Source organism: Etheostoma spectabile, chromosome 15 (genome assembly GCF_008692095.1).
Source record: "Etheostoma spectabile isolate EspeVRDwgs_2016 chromosome 15, UIUC_Espe_1.0, whole genome shotgun sequence".
In the NCBI taxonomy this organism is placed as follows: Eukaryota; Metazoa; Chordata; class Actinopteri; order Perciformes; family Percidae; genus Etheostoma; species Etheostoma spectabile.
Genome location: NC_045747.1, coordinates 10,128,522 through 10,149,740, shown reverse-complemented (window position 1 = coordinate 10,149,740; position 21,219 = coordinate 10,128,522). Strand labels below are relative to the sequence as shown.

Below are 21,219 nucleotides of genomic sequence, written 5' to 3'. Positions count from 1 at the left end.
AAGGACACTGTTAAGATGAATATGTCAAGCAAGAAGAGAAAAGTGTGAGACTCTTTTCCAGTGTCTCGTTAGCTATGAGAGGATCACTGCAAAAATCTCTGTATATCGGTTGGTTGGAGTCCCCTCCACTGCATGGTTAAACAAACTAAAAGACAATTTGACAGAGTGCAATGTTCATTGCATGCAATGTGGCATAGTTAACAGAGAACTGATTGTGGGGGCTGTGTCCCCTGAATGTTTTTGCCCCTGTGGGGTAAATCCTACCACCTCATGTGCCTGCATTGCTCGTGCCTGTGCATTTGCTTAAAAGTGTCTTTTGTCAAAAATACCATTGACATTAACTTCAGTGTAACTTAAGTATTAACAGTTTCAATTACAACATTCTGAATAACATTTTCACCCAGAGGAGCCACTCAGCATTTCATCTCTGTACATGTTTACATACAGCGAGCCATGGCAGTCCAAGTGTGGCTCTCTGGTAAGGCAGGCCAATTGTTCATTAAGATAACTGTTTTGATTTACTGTAGTATTTTAAACTATATGAAAACCCAGTATATTAAGATTACTTTATAATACACAAGTTACACAAGTTACACATGTTGCAGTTCTATATTTTGCATGTTCAGTCCATAAACTAGGAGATTTATAAACCTTTCTATATCACTATGTCAATCTTGATGATATGACAGTCTTCAAACTGTTTGTATCTTGTAGTTTTTTTTTTAAATAATGTACATCTGTGCAGGAGTATATGTAGATTTTTTACTACTACTATCTCAACCTTTTAACATTTAGGTGGATTTTTAATTTAAAAAAAAAAATACTAATGTTTTTTTTGCTCTAAACTGATAGATACATGTTGCTCTCCCTACTGCACACTGCTTACTAGAGCCTACCTGCAGAGTAGTTTATATTAAACATATCCAGATTAGGATGTGCCTTTGTAAAGCAGGGCCAGATCTACCATTTAAGGGCATCAAGGGCATGTCTTCATATCATATTTTGGGAATTTTGTGGGATTTAATGATTCTATATGTTTCTACGATTCCAAACATATTACACATTTTCTTAGGGATGACTCTGATGTTTTTAAATATTTGGTATTTTAAATTTGTGGCCACCAGAGTTACAGACACTAGAAGTAATGAAACATTCAGAAGGCTTTAAAACAACATTTAGATCATAGCGTGGGAAGATTAAAAAAAAAAGTAATTGAACAATTAAACGGAAAAAAGAATGTGATATTTTTTCTTCAAATTTTGACTCATACTCAATAATCAGAAAATTTGGCGTCTTAAGCCATAGTGATAATCCTCACTTATGCTTACACACAACAAAACAAGCATCCTTGTTGCCTTTGTGCTACATGGCACAACGTCAAGAAGATTTACTGTAGATACCTGGCGTGGTTTGGATCGCCATGTCTCTTACATAATATTGTTATAAAATAAATAGTATTTCAAAGTTGTGGCCACCAGAATTACAGACTTAATTAGATGAAAAGAAATGGCTTTAAAACAACATTTAGATCATAGCGTAGGGAATAAAAAACAAAACAAAAATAATTGAACAATTAAATGGAAAATAGAACGTGATCTTTTTATTTTTTACTTTGGACTCATACTCAATACTAAGAACATTTGGCATCACCATTCATAGTGATAATCTTCACTAACGCCTCTGACACAATGTCAGGATTATTTACTGTAGATACTTGGTGTGGTCTGGATCTCCATGCCTTTTACATAACACTGTTGTCACAACCATGTCAGACTCTCCCCCACTCTTTTACACTAAAGTATCCATATGCTAAACTGACCATTTTATACAAAGACTTTACTGATGACAGAAGCAAGAGACAACGGTTTTTTATCACCTTTATTGTTTAATAAATAAACATTCAAACTCAACTTTGAACTGTTGCATCTTGAGTAGTTTTTTATAAAATAATGTACATTTGCGTAGGCGCATATGTTTATGATTACTACTGCTACATCTCAGTCTTTTAGGGCCTACCATTTACGGACATCAAGGACATATCTTTATAACATATTTTGGGAATTTTGGAGGATTTAATGATTCTACGTGGTTTGTGGCAAGAAACTGAAAAATGCCTCTGCTGACTGAGTATGAAGTACCTTAGGTGTGGTTTTCAATTATTTACTTAACTAAGTAATAATTATTTACTAATTATTACTTATGCACCCTGAGGGTCTTTGGATCTTAGGAAAGGCAGAAAAAAGCAGCCATGCGGAGCAGGCCTTGTGACCACCTAAAGCTCAACCAAATCAGGTTTAAGGTGAGTAACACTCTCAAACATGGAAGCCCTCAGCACTAATAATTAGGAGAATTTAAAGGACAGTCAACACAACACAGACAAAAATGAGGAACCAAGGGATTTACCATACCGACACGCTGCTCCCACAAGATGTGTTGTGTGACTCATGCATGGACAGCCCCAGCAAGGACCTAAAATCCTGCCTGACCTTTCTGGTTTCTTACTGCGAGGCCCATCTCAGACCCCATCTAGAAAACACCAAATTTCAAAACCACCGTCTGTGGATCCACTCCACAACATAGACTGTCGGACTTGTGAGGTTAATCGACTTCCTCTTCAATGCTTCTGTCTGATGGATGGCTGCTGCGTGTGTCTGGACTGTGAGAACCAGGTAAAGATGTTAAAGATGGTAACAAATTATATTGGGACATGTCAGTAATGGCCTTGATATGTGAGGATTGTTTGTGCTGTAGACTGAGCTGAAAAGCAACATGAAGAAATCAGTACCTCAGTGCCTCAACAGCTGAGAAAGCAATTGGAAAGCGACAGAGAAACAAAGACTCAATTAAGTTTTGTTAGATAGGCAGATATGACACTGAAATATGTATTTTGCACATTAATTTATTGCACAATGGTCTGGTTTAAATATGTTTCTTTCGCTTTCCTTTCTGGCCCTTCAGTCTTCAGTGCAGGAGGGTTGTGTTATCATTTAACAGCTATTTGCCATGCTGCAGACAACCGAAGAGGGGACCCGAAAAGGCTGCGGTGGTCCTAGAGGAAGAGCAGAGACAGGCCCTCAGTCAGGAAAAGGGCATCCAAGCACATCTGGAGCAGAGAACAGTGCTGACAAAAACTTTGGCTCAAATGACCAAACTGTCCAGGGTTAAGTTGATGACTTTCTGCAGGTACAAAATAAAAGTCTTATGTGTTGTATGATGTGTGACAGCTCAGAATTGTTTTTCTGGGTACCGGCCTGTTGACAGTGTACACAGGCATTTCATCTCGTCATTCACAGAGGTTTAGAGATAAAAAAAATTGCATGTCATTTAACAGCTTCAGTATTTCACATCATGATACATGTTACTTTTGTTTTGCATGTTACAGGAGTGCTCACAGTGGAAGGGTGGAATGGCAGATGTATGCCTGCCTAGTCTGTACCGCAGTCAACCACATGGACCATTTAACCTCCCATGTCCAAGAAGTGGCTGATGCTACCCAGGAACTGTGTGTCCTGATCTTCTCCTCCTACAAGGAAAAACTGACATGTATCTGTAAAAGTGGTAAGTGTATATCATATTCTGTACTTTACCTTACTTAGTGGCTTAGGGACGTGCTTTCTCCAGTGTATCTTGTCATGTGCTCTTTTTTGCCATGCCAGCACCACTGCCTGACAAAGCCGCTAGCATGGCTGTAGTCTTTAAGTCCTGTTATTTAATCTTTATTTTTTCAGCAACATCAAAAAAGAAATCTCTATGTGTAAGTACATTCAGTACATTATAAAATAAATCCTTTGTTCCCAAAATACCAAATAATCTCTGACAAATGATGAACTAGGTACTAAAGTCTCTGTGCCAACCTTCATCCCTGCTGGTTCCTGAGATGCCAGAGGATTTCTTAAAATGTAAATGTACTTTTCAATATATTATATTCTCTGTTTGTCGAATCGTACTGTTTCGTTTGGCCTATGAATGATTCACAAATGATGTTTCCCTGTATCATAGACACAAGGAGTTTGACCTTTGACCCAGACACCACCCATCATTTCCCATGTGTAACAGAGGTCAACAGAAAGCTGACCAACACCAACCCCTAGCAACACAGCTACCCAGACCACCCAGGTTACATCCAATATTGGCGCCAGGCAATGACTTCAGACAGCCTCTACCTGAGGAGGCACTATCTTAAAGCAGAGCTGAGTGGGGAGGGTGCACGTCGGAGGCATGTACAAAAGCATTGTAAGGGAGAGCAAAGCACCAGCTGCATCACTTGGAACGACTTTTCCTGGTGCTTGGGACGGAACAGCCAAGGTTTCTTTGTCTGGCATGCTGGTGTGGTGAAACCCTTGGATGTCACTGATATGTCAAGAATTGGCTTATGTCGACTTTTACTGAGGCTCTGTGTCTTTCTACGATGTAACCGGTCCCATGAGGTCACTTCACACGTACACAGCTGATTTCATAGAGCCCTTATTTGTCACAACCTGGCTGTCAAAGAAAGAACATGTAGCTTCTCTAGTAATTGCAAATAATGCAAGAACTGATCATCTGCCTTCACTGCAAGCTTGGAAAAGAAAAATTAGTAGATCATACATGTTTATTGAGGTTACATAACAAGGTCTATAAAGTTAGGGTACATTTGGAGTTTTTTTTCATGTACATGTCATTCAAGGTTAAATGTACTACCATCTAGTGGTAACTGCAATGGTGTGTTAGGAATTTACTGCCGCTTTACTGCAACTTAATTGCTCTTGAATGGGGAAAAAAGTACACAATTGTCTGCCAACAATTCTTTATTGTCTGAAATTATAAATCCATTTGCTGAACTGGTATAAAGCTATAATATAATTTATTGTTTATGAAGGGTTTGTAAAATCATCAAGATAAAAAAAGTGCTTTGGAAATCATTAACATTCTTAAAGTTTACTGCAGTCAACTTCAGATATTAAAATCAGTTTCATTCTCGTCATAAACTGGATTCACAAAGTGTACACCAGTCTGAGTCATGGAGATTGAATTATTTGTTTCAGTTGCATACACACCAGGAATATCTGGCAGCATGCTTGGCTGGTCAAAAATGGGATTATCAAAGCCGTGGTCAAGAGGCCCACCAAGGTCTGTAACGTCGCTGCTTTTCTTGAAGCTGCTCAGAGAAGGCACTGATGATGGCATTTGAATAACCCCCTTACGAATCAGGACGACCATGATAATGATGAGTGTAATCATAATCAAAACTCCAAACACAACTCCAGCCACCATCCCAGCACTACCACCAGTCTGACCACTGCTGCCCCCAGAGGAGGCTTGAAATTCAGCCCCATTGATTCCCAGGTTTGGGCCATGAGCATGGGCATCCTTCATTATGTCCCTCGCCAGAACCTCTGACAGTGTTCCCTGCTCTCCATCCACGATAAGCACCTGGATTTCCGGTGAGGTACCAGAAGGGATGACCCCCATCAGCCGCTGTGACTTGAATACTTTAGACATGCCCAGCTGAATGGAATTATATTGTGGCAGGACAAGAAATAGGTGATGAATTCGTTGCCTGTAAGTTTGCAGGTTGAACCCAGCGGTGTATTGGATGGTAACAATGGCACCACAAACATCACAGCAGTGTCCCACGGGGAGAAGAGGCTTCTTACAGCTCAGAGAGGCACATGTTACACTCTTACAGATCTGCTGATGGTTCATAGAATTCCCACAGTCACAGCCAGAAGGATCCCCACACTCTTGGTTTCCAATAGAGAAGGTAGAGGATCCTTGAAACTGCAGCAGGCCTGAACGTGAGCTGAGATAATTGGAGAACTCAGATCCGCTGTCAAACTTCTTCCCCAGCACAGATACAGATTTTACAGGAATGCTAGACTGACTGGAGCTGGTGTCCACCCTGAAAGAGGAGCGGGCTTTAAAAACCACATCATCATACTGGCAAGGGACACTCTCCTCGTGGACTGAGAATAAGAAATTCCCACGCTGCAGGTCATCCAGAGTTTCAGCTGCCTGCCACAGAGCTGGGTTAAACCACTGGAGAGACTCTGAATCTTTGAATTGAGTCGTGACACCTGCTCCGCAGCCCAAATCTTGTCCTCTGACAACATAAAATCCAGCTCCTGAATTCAGGATGAACTCTCCATCAACTGGCAGCTTCATCTCCTTGACAGCATGTGTGGTCTCCACAAACACCGACACCTTTCTTTGGGCTGGAAACTGAACTATGTCGTTGCCACATGGAACATTTTCTTTATCCCAGTTGGTCTTATTCTCATAGTTGGTGTCCGGAATCCACTGTTTGTGCAGGGCATCCGCTGCCCCAACAAGACAGAAGAAAAGAAGCATGTCTGGTGTTTTCAACATCCTGAATGTTTGTGACAAACTGAGAGAAGATTAGGTGACCTTTGTTTCCAACCTTGTGACTAACACATGATTGCACACAGTTTACCAGTGAAGTTGATGAGCTCTGAACCACATCAACCTGCTTAGGCAGGTGACCTGTAAAAGATTTACATTGTCAGTAAGAGACCTGTTTTTCCAATTTTTTTAGTTTGAAAATCATTAGAATATGTTGCACACTTGTGAACACATTTGAATTGCATGTTCTAGAGATTAGTGGTTATTCAGATGTTGGCATTCTCCTATTTTTTCTCCTTATTTTTCAATTTCTTCAAACAATATTTCTGCAGGGTACTGTCAATTATCAGGCATTCACCAATTATTTAACCTTGCAAGGAAATGATTTTGAAGGAAACCTCTGAGCTCCATTTGCCATTCAGTTTTCGCTGTGCAGTACATAAGAAATGCTATTAAACTACTGGTTATCATTTATAACATTAACATATATAACATTAACTATTATTTATTATTTTTTAACTACAATTATTTTATATTATAGTTTTGTACAGTGACAAGCAGATGCCTTTTAAGGAAGCAAGTGTAAGAATGTAGCTTTTAACATATTCAAATTAATTTCATATCCAATTAAGTTGCATATAAAACGGATTTCAATGTAAAGTTTAACAATTGCATGACAGCATGAGACATTTTATCGTGTAGGCGAAGTTTCTTAATTTTGTTGGTGTTAAATTAACTTATAAATATGTTGCTGTTTCATGATTTTTATAATGTGCTGCTTTTGCTGTTGCTTAACATCATCATATAGTTAGGAATCAAATGGCTTTGTTTTTGTAAACTTTATATTGGATGTTTTGAATGTCTCGTGTCAGCAGGTGCAGGGTTTTATAAAGCAGTAATTCTGCTTTCTGGTACAGGTATATACAGTACACATCAAAAATCAAAACATACACCCTTATTGATCCTGAATCTCTCCTGAGGCAGTGTCTCACCTGCGCCCCAGTAGCACGCTATAATAGAGAGGTAGGCATACATGGAGGCTGTTTACATGGAAAAACAATAAAATGCGTGGGCAAACGGGAATTGCTTTAGAGGTGGTGCTCGGAACTTCCATTGGCAATGGTCCGCGCGTCACTGTGGGTGCGAGGCGAGACGCGAGTAACTAATCAGCTGAAATTAATTACACCTGTGTTCTTAGTTCACTGCACAATGTGCGGCGCGCCATCTTCTGTGCAATCTGACCTCCAGAGAGAGGAACGCTGGTCCACTTTCTGTTTTCCAGCTTTTTTTTATTTTCTGCACTCTTCATACGCAGTTTGTCTTTGTCATAATATAAACAAAGTCCAAGTATCCTTTAGACCTGGCTCTGCCTTGCTTGGTGACAGTCGGGAGGACAACATGAGAACTGTTGCTCAACAGATGCTCAGGACCTGCAACAAACTTATGTCTAGGTAGGCCTAAAGTTGTAGTAATTTATTTTTTGTTCTAGAGATTTTTAGTGTATCAGTTTAAAAACAGTCCCTACTGTATCTGCTTCAAGATTCAGCTCCTGGCCACTTGGAACACCATCACAATTTAATGCCATTCATTACAACAGACCTGCCACAAATTCTACATTTAGGAAGATGTCTTAGTTGACACTGTCAAAGGTGTTAATTCACTTCACTTGCATGTTTATTGTTGAACTAGTTTAGGAAACCTTGATATGGACAATGCACCTGTCCTGTAGTAAAACTTTTAAAGTACAAATGTTTGCATTTTCACAGATTCTGGATTTTTCAATCAGTGAGTGAATGAAATTCTAAAAACTTAGCTAAATAGGTCAACTTTAACAAAAAAAACATCAGATGCATGTATACTAGTGGAAAAAAAACAGATGCATGTGTCCTTCCTGTTAAATTATGTCTGGAGGGGTTCTTTCAACCCTTGTGTTGTCTTCCCGTCAACCACAAAACACTTATCGCTTTTTTGTCAGTTTTTCAATGTTGTGGGTGCTTTTTTTTCAAAGTTATGACATTTTTAATGACTTTCAGCGCTTATTTTGATGGACTATTTTTTTGTGATTTAAAAAAAAAAAGAAAAAAAAAAATGGGTCAAATTTGACCCAAACACAACATGAGGGTTAAATTAAAACTGAGTTTTTAATTATCTAAAATTACAATATGCAGTATTTTGCAGTTGCAGCTAACTTAAACATCATGGGATTTTTGCTGTTTCTTTTAAACACTTCATGACTTGTATCCTTTTGTAGAAAAACACCAAATGATGTTATTGAGGCCCATCCATCCAATATTGAGACAGCAGCACAGATGGACAACATCCAACATTTGCCCAGTCCTCCTCAGGCTCCCAGTGTGAGAGCGAGCGTTCGCCATGTGGAGACGGTAGAGAGGGCCCACCATGGTGGTGGATGGCTCCTGTCTGGCATCATCTGCATAAACATCCTGATCCTGGGCTGCGCTCTGGTCAGCGGCAGTGCTTTTAACATTGTGGCCATTACACCTGAGCAAAGGCAAATCTTCCTTATCATTCTCCTCCTCCTCACTATGTTGTGGATTCTGTTTTACACAGTCTTCACCTCTCGAAAGGATCAAGCAGTTTTGTTCAAGGATAGACATGCGGGGCCTGTGTGGCTCCGAGGTGAGTCATTTATGGGTCTCTGTTTTAGATAAGGGTAATTTCTGGGTCTCTGTTTTAGGTAAGAGTTATTTTAAGGCTTAATCACTTAACATGCTTATATTTCAGCTGGACTTCTGTTGTTTGGGTTTCTCAGTTTCCTCATCGACATCTTCAAGATTGCTTCTTATGTGGGCTACCTTCACTGTGATTCCGCTGTTAAAGTTGCCTTCCCTGTTGTACAAGCCGTGTTTCTGTTTGTCCAGGTTGTTGCATTTTAAAAACATCAAGCTTGTTGCATTGCAAGACTATATCAGTTGTAATTTTGGATGAGTTTTAAACTTAACACAACCTTTACAAAACCTGTTTTAGACATACTTCTTATGGATTCATGCAAAGGACTGTGTGGAGCTACACACAAATTTAACAAGGTAAATTATTTTCTTTACTCACTGAAAAGTTACTTTTTTAGTCTTGGACACTCACATTTTCACTTTTCCAGGTGTGGACTTACTCTTACGCTTTCAACTAACCTGGTGGTGTGGATGACAGCTGTTACTGAGGAATCCATTCACCAGACTGAGATCCCTGATCTAAATGTCAGTGTCTCACAGAAGATGTACAAAGGTATTCAGTCATAGTTTGTTTTTCAACTATAATCAGGTTCATGCAGGCAAAAAACACACAATTTTCCATTTCAGCCAGCTATGTGAAGTGTACGTGCAGCCACTCAATGTGTGACACATTCAAAGAAGCTTCCTACTACCTGTACCCCTTCAACATAGAATACAGCCTCTTTGCTTCGGCTATGACCTATGTCATGTGGAAAAACGTTGGTCGGATTGTGGATGATCACAGCCACTATAGTGTTAAATTCCGTCCAAAGGATGTGTGTTTGGGACCTGTTACAGGAATACTCCTGGTGGTGGTAGGAGTTGTAACATTCATAGTGTACAAGGTGGACATACTAAAAGAGGACGAGAAGAGAAACCATGCTCTGCTGATTCATTTTATTATGAATATAGTAATAGTGAGCATGATGTGCCTCTCCACTGTGATTGGCTGCATCATCTACAGGCTGGACCACAGAGAACACGTATGGGAGAAAAACCCAACTCGCAGCTTGGATGTGGGGCTGCTTGTGGGAGCCTCACTGGGGCAGTTCATCATCAGCTATTTTTCTATCGTGGCTGAGGTGGCAACGGGAGCCCAAGGGTACCTGAAAAGTCTCAACCTATTCTGGGCCGTGCTGATGGTGCTCCAGCTCAGCCTGCAGAACTATTTTATCATCGAAGGCCTCCATCGGGAGCCCTTCCGTGTGATGCAGGAAGCAGCTTTGCACACAAATGCTCATGCCATCCAGGAACATGAGATGAGCGTTGTCCTGAAGAGCCGCAAGTCCAGCTACTTCCTGACGTCAAGTTGTGGTAAGCCACCATGGAAAAGAAGAGTGCTGAAGGAAGTCTGTGCCTTTTTGCTGCTTGGTAACGTTATTGTAAGTTGTATTTATGCTTATTTTCTTTAACTATTATTGCAACAATAACAGTATGTTTTCCTGTTAATGTGTCTTGCTTATTACACTCAGCTGTGGATCATGCCTGCCTTCGGTGCTCGTCCCCAGTTTGCTCATCCCATCGAGATAAAATTCTACACATTCACAATGTGGGCGACCATTGTGAATATCGGACTTCCTTTTGGAATCTTCTACCGCATGCACTCTGTCGCCAGTCTCTTTGAGGTGTTCTTAATCTGTTAATTTGAGCATGGAGAGAATTTTTATGATCTATTTTATTAAATATTTAAATTGAATTTATTAAATTTTAACTTTAAAGGAAAAAGTGTCATTATTACTTGTCAGTTGGCTAACATTTAGAATTTTTATATTTAAGAGGGTGTTGTATTTAATGTGCTGCACATTACAGGCAGTATGCCTTTTTTAAAAGTGATTATTTGACCATGAAATTTCATTGGTCAAACTATCAATTCAGTAATGGACAGTAACTATTTTTAAATCGAGTGGACAAAAACATTTTTTTTTTTTTTAAATGAGCAATAATGGCTTGTGACCACTTAAGGTGAAATAAAACTAGGGTACATATTAAGTTATTCCTTAAATTGGGTTATTTTTAAAGGGCATAAGGGGTAGCCGGTAATTCACAAAATTACATTACAGGAAAAACTGTCAAACATTTTTGATTATGTCCTTTGCTGTTAATCGACTCATTTTTCTTAAGATTTGTTGAGCAACCCCTTTGGACATCACATTGGTGGTCAAATAAGAAATTAGCAAAGCTGCAAATGGTTGCTCAAAAATTCACAGCAGTAATTGGTCTATCATTCCAAATATAGGGTATATGCTGGTGTAGAGATTTCTGGAAAGAAGTGCCGGCTTTTAATTGTGGCAGTGTAAATGTGCTCCATAAAAGTAAATATAATAAAAACCTTAACTGACTGATTGCTGGAGAGAGATCTAGTGATTATGATGGAATGGGGGCAGCTTGCACTTGACACGTGTTGGGGCCAAGCTACATACAGATAATAAAACCAGGATAATGCCTTAAAGACCATAGCTGTGCAATTTAATATGGATATTAAGCATCAATTTAACTTGACTTTTAGTTTTGGTTAGGACCCATATGGTTCAGTGTAATAGTGACCCATGCTTAAAGTTTCACAGCAATTGAGATTCCTCATTGAAGCACAGTTCAGTAATTCAACCAACACAGAATTTCTTAGATGCATATCAATATATATATATTTCAGGATAATTTACGTAAAATACAATTTCCAACATTAAGCAGTGTAAGCACAGCCAGCCAGATCCAAACTTAAACCTGGTCATATAAATAAAAACAATCTGTAGAATTGTCTCCGATCCTGTAGTTACATTTTCACAAATTACAACCATAACAGTTCACTTCAAAGTATGGCAAGTACGACAAATAATGTGAAACACCAATAATGTGCCATCCAGGATATCTTACAAGCCTCTGGTAACAAGTTTGGCTGAAAAATGTGCCTATATTCTCGTTCATTTCTATGCTGCCAAGAAAAGAGCCTCAGTCTTCAGAAAACGCTCTAGACATTCTGTGGTCTTAAATGTATACAGTTTATGGACAATATTGATAATTCAAACACCTTGAGCAATAGCTCTACCTCACAAGTCGAAGTGATTCTCCTACCCAAGTCGGTGCTGCACACATTGTGATGTTGATTACAGTGGAAAGTTAAACACAGGGAGGTTTATTGGGAAAGCAGCACATACTGAAGGGAGGAGGAACCCTGGAGTTGAACAGTCCCATTTGTAGTCTTCTGTCTACATCCTCTGAATCTCAAAAAGGCGGACATCAGTGTCATACCAGATAGGAGGGTCCACATTGCTAGAAAAACAAGAGCTTAGTGTTTAGGCAATGTGAATAAATGATTGTTTGAACAATGCTCAGTTCTTATGGCTTACTCACCGCAAATAGACGACACCCCACATGTACGTTCGAAACCACATGGCAGTGCCTGCGTTGGCCTGATACTTTCTGATGAGGATAGGGTGAGGGACTGGCAGCAGGCCCACTAATGTGCCATGCTGGAGAAACTTCAGAATCTCTGATTCATCTGTCAGACCCCTGCAGTGGAACGTGAGCACACTTTGAAAAGGTAATATATATATATATATATAGCATATATTTTTTTCTATCTTAAAAAAAATAAGATGACTTTTACATGCTAACCAACATAGAATTGTTTACATACTTATCAATGCAGATCTTCTCCACCTGGGGAACTAGCACTTGTAGAAGTCGCATGATAGTCTGCAGAGGTAGTTTACACTTCCATGAGTGGACCTGGGACAAAGAAGATAAATCCAGATCATGAACACGTTCAACAAAATATCCAACATTGGATAAGGGCAAAAGAAGTTACTGACCCATTCTTGTGTGGGAGCCCAAAATGATGTTGAAGACGCACTTGACAAACGTCTTCTCTCCATTTCTGATTCAGTGTAGAAAACATCCTGACATTGTGAAGAAATAGATTAACTATTATGCATATGCTTTTAAACAAACATGCGTAAAAACATGTGCACCTACTTCATTTTCTCGACCTGAGTTTGACTCTGTGTCACTGGTACCGGCCACTGCAGTTTGGTCTGAGTGGGCTGTGTGTGTGGGGTCTCCCTTTGAAACTGACACCATGGTGCCATCCTCTGACACCTGGGACTTCTCGGTCAGTTTATCAATGCCTGCAGGAAGCCATGAAACGCAGGAAACCAATCACTATTTTCACGATAAGTCTGGTCATTTTCTTTATTTTTCTTGTCAACAAATCCCACAAAAAGATCAGAATAAAGAAAGAAAAGTATTGTCTGTGTATAAAAAACCTGACATATTCTGTAGCTTATTACTCTGTTCCATAGTGCTAAAAACACATCAGTGAGCCACACCCTTGCACTCTGTAACATGTTTCTTTTTTAACATGAATATAGGCAGTTTATTTTGAGTGAATTCTACACTTTCTTTCTGTTGTAAAAAGATGCTAACGCAACAAATCCATGGCTGAAAACAGCCCTACAATCAATACTCTATTTATTCTATTTTTACTAATGCAAGCATATACATTTGTCAGTCCTCTTAGTTAGAAAATTATAGTTCTCTTCAGGTGCTTAAAGAGCCCTTATTATGCTTTTCTGGAAATGTCCCATCTTTTAGTGTGTTACATTTTTGTGTATGTAATACATGTATAAATTACAAAAAACACATTTCACTCCAAATGGAGCTTTTTCTCCCAGAGACAGTACTTTTTTTCAACTGCCTTAGAACGGCTCGCTTAAAATTCCTCAATCAATGATGTCACTGATTGAGAAAGCCAGCCCAGTTTTTCAAATGTGCTGCCCATTGGTGCTGCCTGAGCGAGCACAGCCTGCCCAGTTTGAATTAGGTTGGCCAATTACAACAAAGTTGGCCAGCTGACCAGAATGCATGTAAACTTATTCTAGATTAGATTAGATTATACTTTATTCATCCCACGACGGGGAAATTCTGTCGTTACAGTAGCAGCATAGCAGCAACAGCAAAAAAAAACAATAACACACAAACAAGTAAGCACGAAAGAAATACAAGGCAAGAAATACAGGCAAGAAATAGACAATGAAAATATGGTAGACTGAGTAAGTAAAATGCCGTCAAACAAAAGGAATTTTAAATTGCGGTTGCCATGATAAGAGAAACAATATTGCCGTGTAAGTGACGTTGAAAATTAAGTTGAATGTGTGGAGACAAGACTACAAATATGAAACTAAAAAGGAGTATAATAGGGTTTCTTTAATGTACTGTATGCTTGTGTACATGATAAACATCTACCCAAAGTCAAGAGATAGGAGTAATTTGTATAAAAGTACAGTAAGTTGACCAATTAGCTGTATTTTAATTTAATCAGTAACGTCCATATTATTTCCAAATATAAAGGTCTTTTACAACATTAACAATGTTAAGTGCTAAAAGCTTACTACAGTTGTACCCACTTTTAGAGAATTGTGCTGTAAATTACCAAGGTGTATTGTGGTATGTGTATTGTGTGATGTGTGTTTTAATGTATTTCCATATGTAGTGTATCGTGGTTTTGTGATAGTGAAAGCTGTATATTTTCATTACACTGTAGGCCTACATGTAAAGCCAGGCTAGAGAAGGAAAAGTTGGAAATTATTAATAGATTTAAACTCTCTGTAAAGCACATGAGTTTCATTCTCTGTTTTGGAACAATGTAAAATTGTATCATCCCAAATAAAATAACATTCAAATTCAAATAGCATACAGAGTCAGTACCTGGTATAGCGACCAGACTGGTCTTCAGTGTACCAGGCTCTGCTGGCACAGCAGGGTGAGAGCCCTCCATGGATACAGTTTCCTGTGAGCTAGTGCGGGAAATTACATCTGGAGACTTCCTCTTCCTCTGCAAAGCCTTCTGGATGGAAGCAGGATCAGAGGGCAGGTTGGCCAACTGGTGGAACACATTACGTTTGCGGATGATGGCGTACACCAGGTTGCAGTTTCCTGGAAGTGAGAGAAAGAGGGACAGATTTACTAAATGAGCAAAAGTAACAAAGTTCCTTCACATACTTTGATCTTAAAAACACAAAAAAAGAGAAAGCAAATCCATACAAGCCCCGAATTCTGTAAGACGTCAGCTTTTTCTTACCATCAAACTGGTATTGGATGATATTGTTGAATGCCTCAAGAAGGAAGAACACAAGGTGATGGTTCTGGGCTACAGAGAAAAGGAACCAGCTGGTAGAGAAGGCTTCCAGCAGGTGGAGCAGTTTATTGGCTGCCACCATGGACAGGCTCTTCAAATAGGGAGACACTGCAGAAAGAGAAATGTTAAGAAGGTGATTGTGTACTTAAATAAATAACTCAATAACAGGCATTTTTATTTTTAATTAAGTGGCATCTTTTTTTCTTATGGGATGTCAAACTTTTAAGTAATTATTTATTTATTTTATTACTTTTAAGTAATTAACGTTGCAAATAAAATGTGTACATTGCCAGACAGATGGCGCCAAAGCAATTCACCATTTACAACAATGGTGAGTAGGCAGTCAAACAGAGGCTGGAGACGCTGGTGGCCGGTGGTGATAATCTTGTGAAACACCTACAAAACAAACACAGGGACAGCTGTGAGCATTAACTGTATCTTAATTTGCCACCAATAAACAAACATCATGATGTAACATAGTAGACACTCACCACTATAAGCAGGTCAGCATGAGTGCCTGTGAACACTGGGATGTCCATAGGCACATGGACGGAGTAGGGCTTGTTCAAGCGCACGCCAAAATTTCTCTCCCCGCTCAGCAGCAGCAAAATGAACACTCCAATGTGCATGAGTCCAACACGGGCTGCAGCCATAAAACACATCAAAAGATCAAAAAATGATATGCATAGTTGAGGCTTGTTGGGTGCAAGAAAACTGAAAACACTGGGCGGTGACTCACACTGGTCAGCCCTGGCATCATTCAGGTAGAAGAGTATAGGAACCAGAATATCCAGCACATCACTACTCTTCAGGACAAAAAACAGGAACTTCTGTCGTTAGAACACAAATGAGATTTTGTTTAATAAAAGCACACACTCTTGATCAAAGAAACTCTTCATTTTAGTTCTTTGTTCTAACCTTGTTGAAGTCACAAAGCTTCCAGAAAAGAACCAACAGCTCTTGGTGGAACTGGATCTTCTTGGTAGAGTTAGGCAGGTAAGTCTGAGTCAAAGGGTTGGTCAACAGACGAGCTAAGCCCTTCAGCACAAAGTCATAATCCTGCCATTGGAAAGACAGAAGGCGTCATTTTGATATCTTTACAGTGAAAATCTTCATGTATTTTATACAAATGATAATCGCATACCTCCTCTCTGTGGATCCTTGACAAATAATTCACAAAGAGGTTCTCAGGGCCTGCAGACTTTACAAAGAAAAAGAGATGTATTTGAATGACACATGCTAAACAGTCATCGGGATTTATTTCTTTGAGGAGGTGTTGGTGTCGTACCTCTTGTTCCTCCATGCTGGATGGGGAGGGGGTCTGGTGAGGAAGCCCTCCGTCATGCTCCAGCGTCACAATGAGGATCTGTACAGCTTGCTCCACCAGCTGCTCCCGGTAGTCAGAAAAGAGCAGGTGGTTGTACGGGATGCCGTAGCCCACTGGATCATAGGCACACACCACATTCAGTAGAGAGGTGAACAGCGGCAGGGCATGTCTAGGGAAAAAGACATGAAGACCATGTTGGAGAATCATACAATAATTTTTTCATGCTAAACATTTTAATGAAAATTATAATATACTGTAATTTGTAATGAATTCTCATATTTTAGTCAATAAAGACAGTTTATCTAAATGCATATGCACATAATATCTACATTTATTTAAAATTATGTGTAAGCATAAAATATAGAATCAGTAGGTTGACAAAAAAATATCTTAACTCAAGGTCCACTTATAAGCTTTTATTTAGGAAATGTCATCAATACTTCACTGACAAGTGATCTACAAGCCATCTCTATGATCACTGAGCAAACTCAATTTGGGATGAAAACCATGAAATCTGGTTAAAAAGCTGAACAAAAACTAGTACCAGATCTTTGTTTGTTTTTTTGGGGTCAAACAACAATTCTTGCATACTCTGCCAAGGACAAATTAATGTTTAATCATTCATTTATCAATTAAGCCAATCACATTCATGTAATCCAATCAAATTTTTACATCAGGTGGCATTACAAAATTATAATAGAAATTCACTTGATGGTTGGGTGGATGCACATCATCATGTTTGCCCGTTACCTATTTTCTGCGGAGCAGAAGAATGTCACCCAAGGGTTGAGGACATTGTTGTCCGATGAAGAAGGCAGGTACATGGCCTCAGAGAAGCAGGTCAGTAACAATCTCAGCAATTCTGTCCTGAAGAGGATCAGTGAAAAAATGCATAGGGGGACAGAAAAGAGTAAAACACATACAAATAAGAGATTAAATCATGTTAGTGCTACAGATGGTGCCAAGGCATGCAGCCCGCTGACTTACCTATTCAGATCATGGATGTAGTTTAGAGGGGGCGACTGTGCAAAGCCCACCCCTGCCTCCCAGATGTATTCACAGCTGTCTATAGACTGCATGTTTTCTACCGAATCCTGGATGTGGTTGCAAAAACATTCATAAATTATTTTAATTAAAGGGCAGGTTCGACATTTCTCAGAACATGTGTTCAATCACATTGGAAATCATTGTCTATTCTTTCTCCAACAAGTTCCCTAACCTAAATTACATATTAGGCTGTTTAATACTGTATCTTAAGTGTTTTCTGATCCTTGTAGTTAAGGCATACTTTAGTTTTTTATAACTTCCTTTAGGAACTGTATCTGATCTTTTTGTCCATGATAAAGTATAGCAGGAAATTTAGAACTGATGGTGAAATAATGAGCAACATAGTATACTACAGTTAACTAGGGGAGTTTAAACACCCAAAGAGCATTCACTGTAAATAAAGTTTCACACTTTCTTGCTCATTAGGGATGAGCGATTCATTCTGGTGAGAACGACAGGGTTTCACGATCTCTTTCTAGTCTCAATAGAAACTAGAGTGACAGGTTAGTTGGCCAACTTTAGACCCGGAAGAAGGAAACAGTCGTCTTTATTGATCAAAATAGATCATGTTTCCATTTTTCCAGCTATTATCATAATGTGTCAGCAATTACTAATTTTGCTGAAGGGTGATGAGATGACTACACTTGCACAGGTGACAGGACACTGGGTACTCACAGGGCTTCTCCTATGGCTGTGCACCGTGAAGTCAGGACAAAAGAGCAGGTCAGCAATAGCCAGGAGCAGTGACTCTGCCAGTGGTCGTGCTCCGTCATCATCATCCAGCTCATCTGTCTGGAAAGGATGGACACAATGTATGAGACTAGATTCAGATGCTAACTATTATTCTTTAGCATTCATTGAGAGAAATTACTTAAATTGTAAAATGGAAAAAAGTGTTCATGGCCTGGAAGCAAAGGGCTCAGTACAGCTGATATTTCCTGCTTGCTCTAAAACTCCTAACATCTGGAATGAGGAAACCAATTTAGCTGATCAACTGAGTGAATGATGTGTGTTTGAACTTCAAAGTAAGATTTCAGCAACACCGTCTGATAAAAAGTGTTAGTCTTCATGTTTTTGCAAGTAGGTTTTCATTTCCTGCGCCCACTCACCCCAGCCCGCCCAGCACCTGGCACGGTCGACCAGAAGAATCCTCTCCAGTCCTGGTCCTCAAAGATGTAGGGAAGGATGCGGCTTAGGATGCGTGTGCAGTTCAGGATCACCTGCTTCTCCCTCTCTGTGGGGCAACCAGACTCCGCACCCTGTACCAGCTTCTCCACGGCCTGATGAGACAAGAAAAATGATCAGGAGGCACGTGAGAGTGAGCATGTGTGGTATGGAAACCTCTGCTAAGCCAGAAATTTTAATTTCAATTTTAATACTCCAATTATTTTACAACAACATTGGTTCCTATTTTCTTACTGTTGCTTTCTCAGTCAGTTAATGAGGAATTACCCAGTCAACATGCACAGTACCATAACAATCGCCTTAGTTTCTTAGACTTGTTTCATTAACCATTTAGTGAGCATACATCCACTAACAATATCGTATTATTTCACTATACCATCAACTGGACAGTGTACACTAATGATATTGTTTGTGGAGAACAAAGATGTCAATAAACTGCAGAATCTCATACATTTTTCATTAAAGTACTTAATATCATTTACACTGGGAAGTACACTGATGTCTACATTATATGGGGACATGTTAACAAAGATTTACTTTTGAAAATGACTCATTGTTTAAATGTTATCAACAGCATATAGCAGACTGGGTTTAAAAATAGGTGAAAACCACTTTGAATCAGCTTGATTCAGAGGCTCTCATCTCCTCTGTATTTAATTAGGCTGTAAGTACGCTGTATGTCTGTTTAGTTTCTGATAGGCAGCTTCAAACGGAAGCTGGTACCAAGAGACGGGAAGTGAAGGGAAAGGAAGGGAGTTGACTCACTTATTCCCACATCTGAGAGCATGAGGCAGTGCCTTGCTGACAGACTCCTGTGCTGGGCTCGAACAAACAACATTCCATATTCCATGATGTTGCCTCAAAGCAAGGAGTGTCCCTGTGCACTCTCATCTCATAAACAACTTTGTATTACACAGATGCATAAACAGTTCATACAGTGTGTACCTTATAGCAGAGGGTTGCTAAATTGGAGGGGGACTCCTCTCGAACAGCTCTTATCTCTGCAGCTGGCACCAGCGCAAAAACATCCTGGACCGTGGTGGTGGTGTCTGCCCAGAACTGGTCCCAGAAGGCATCGTCTGTGGCTTCCACAGGCTGTAGAAAACATATTTACTTTTCAATTCCCCTTTATCTGACCCTAATGGCGCATTGTGCGGCATTTCCATTTGAAATACAATGGCCCGCTTGATCTTGCATTGCATTAAAATATAATGTTGCCCTTTTTCATCATAATGCATACAAGGTTGTTTGGTCTTCTAGCTCATCCAAGGCCTACCTAATGGCAATGTAAACACAACCTCAATTCTAGCAGCAGTGAGAAAACACTATCTGGCACAGAGGTCTAATAAGCACAGTCCACCTGCCGCATCTGCAAACGTGGTCACTGCCAATCTACGTCATCAGTTTTGATTTAGCTACACCGTTGCTTGTTTTATAATAAAAAACTAAATATAAACAGCCAGAATAGAGAAACACATAATGGTATTCTGCATTGCAGAACCGACCATTACATATTCCATGAAAAACACGACATATTGGGGTAGCTACAGTGCATGCAGCCTTTCTACACCGAGCTTATAAACATTTCGATTATGCTGAGTAAATGATTGTGAGTATAAAACTGCACATACAACATAAGACTTTTGTATTATTGCTACCAAATCATCCGCGTTATCTCATCTCCTCGGTGATGCTCTCTGGCGCGCTCATCGACACACTGTCTCTCTAATTAATCCTTTATTCGGCTGTATGGACGCGCACATACCTGTGTTTTGGTTGTCAGCTGAATCACTGCTTTCCTGAAGTTCAATTTTGAGTCGGTGCTGCCCATTGCGATTATTTTCCTTTATACTAACAGGACCGCTGCTGCTGAGGATCCCTGGTTAATCTCACCTCAGTCCTTCGTTTGAGTCATTGGTGGAGGCGTTTTTTTACTCTATTGGCTGGCTGGACCTGCAACTACAGGGTGTAACTTCCGGGTTGGGAAGACGTCAACCATTCGGTTAGATTGGGTGTTTTGTTCCAGTATTTTTACCTGCAGTATAGGCTATACATCACTCTATAATTTGTTTTAATTTCCGTAGACTGGAAAATGTTCCATACTTTGGTATAAAATAGCCATAACGGTTTTATGAAAATATGGGCTGCAGCTCACTTTCTGTTGCATTTTAGATCTGTTTTTATGAAGACAGTTCGCTGTATTTTCAAATAATTACCTTCAGCTGTAATGTATTGTATTGTTGTTGGACACGCCGACATCTTTTGGGGAAATTAACATTGTGTCATACAGGACACAATATTGGTCGATTGCTGCCTAATTAAGCAGGAACAAATTAAAGTGCTGCCCATGAGCCCCTACTTTAACCGTATGAGATAGATAGTCTTTATTATAAGACTCACGGTCCATAAAAAAGATACACAAGACAGACACCATAAAAACCGCTACACCAGTAATC

At 39.6% G+C, this 21,219-nt stretch overlaps 5 protein-coding genes across 7 annotated transcripts in view; 3 read left to right on the top strand and 2 right to left on the bottom strand.

Moving 5' to 3' along the window:
• The window catches only part of ush1ga (Usher syndrome 1Ga (autosomal recessive)), a 7,588-nt gene extending 6,204 nt beyond the window's left edge, over positions 1-1,384 (top strand). For both annotated transcript variants that reach the window (XM_032538008.1, XM_032538007.1), the window contains one exon: positions 1-1,384. This exon is cut by the window's left edge. The gene's annotated coding sequence lies outside the window, so the exon portion shown is untranslated.
• A 934-nt stretch (positions 1,385-2,318) lies between these two features.
• LOC116703176 (tripartite motif-containing protein 16-like protein) lies at positions 2,319-4,746 on the top strand. The gene is given in 13 exon segments (XM_074783883.1): positions 2,319-2,399; positions 2,401-2,554; positions 2,557-2,786; positions 2,789-2,846; positions 2,957-3,038; positions 3,040-3,167; positions 3,170-3,183; positions 3,383-3,439; positions 3,441-3,564; positions 3,657-3,671; positions 3,849-3,899; positions 4,000-4,369; positions 4,371-4,746. Coding segments are annotated over 13 exon segments (1,602 nt in total). The 3' UTR covers positions 4,609-4,746.
• Positions 4,747-4,810: 64 nt separating this feature from the next.
• Positions 4,811-6,454, bottom strand: amn (amnion associated transmembrane protein). The gene has a single exon (XM_032538246.1). It carries the CDS (start codon positions 6,346-6,348, stop codon positions 4,933-4,935), a length of 1,416 nt encoding a protein of 471 aa, XP_032394137.1. The 5' UTR covers positions 6,349-6,454; the 3' UTR covers positions 4,811-4,932.
• A 950-nt stretch (positions 6,455-7,404) lies between these two features.
• Positions 7,405-10,772, top strand: LOC116703029 (proton channel OTOP2). Of its 2 annotated transcripts, XM_032537593.1 has the most exons (8): positions 7,405-7,793; positions 8,594-8,982; positions 9,088-9,224; positions 9,331-9,389; positions 9,461-9,585; positions 9,660-10,453; positions 10,544-10,643; positions 10,694-10,772. In XM_032537593.1, the coding sequence occupies exons 1-8, from the start codon at positions 7,462-7,464 to the stop codon at positions 10,717-10,719; spliced, it is 1,962 nt and encodes a 653-aa protein (XP_032393484.1). In that variant the 5' UTR covers positions 7,405-7,461; the 3' UTR covers positions 10,720-10,772. The 2 variants fall into 2 exon arrangements, with proteins under 2 accessions (XP_032393484.1, XP_032393483.1); XM_032537592.1 differs by having other exon boundaries at positions 10,544-10,767.
• A 914-nt stretch (positions 10,773-11,686) lies between these two features.
• On the bottom strand, positions 11,687-20,759 carry hid1a (HID1 domain containing a). Its single transcript, XM_032537591.1, has 19 exons — positions 20,529-20,759; positions 19,709-19,858; positions 18,688-18,858; positions 18,254-18,370; positions 17,519-17,625; positions 17,282-17,398; positions 16,493-16,700; positions 16,349-16,405; positions 16,123-16,263; positions 15,944-16,034; positions 15,696-15,847; positions 15,522-15,600; positions 15,148-15,312; positions 14,775-15,002; positions 13,044-13,195; positions 12,881-12,967; positions 12,706-12,797; positions 12,420-12,578; positions 11,687-12,338 (listed from the first exon to the last, which is right to left on the bottom strand). The coding sequence occupies exons 1-19, from the start codon at positions 20,592-20,594 to the stop codon at positions 12,275-12,277; spliced, it is 2,403 nt and encodes an 800-aa protein (XP_032393482.1). The 5' UTR covers positions 20,595-20,759; the 3' UTR covers positions 11,687-12,274.
• Positions 20,760-21,219: the final 460 nt, after the last annotated feature.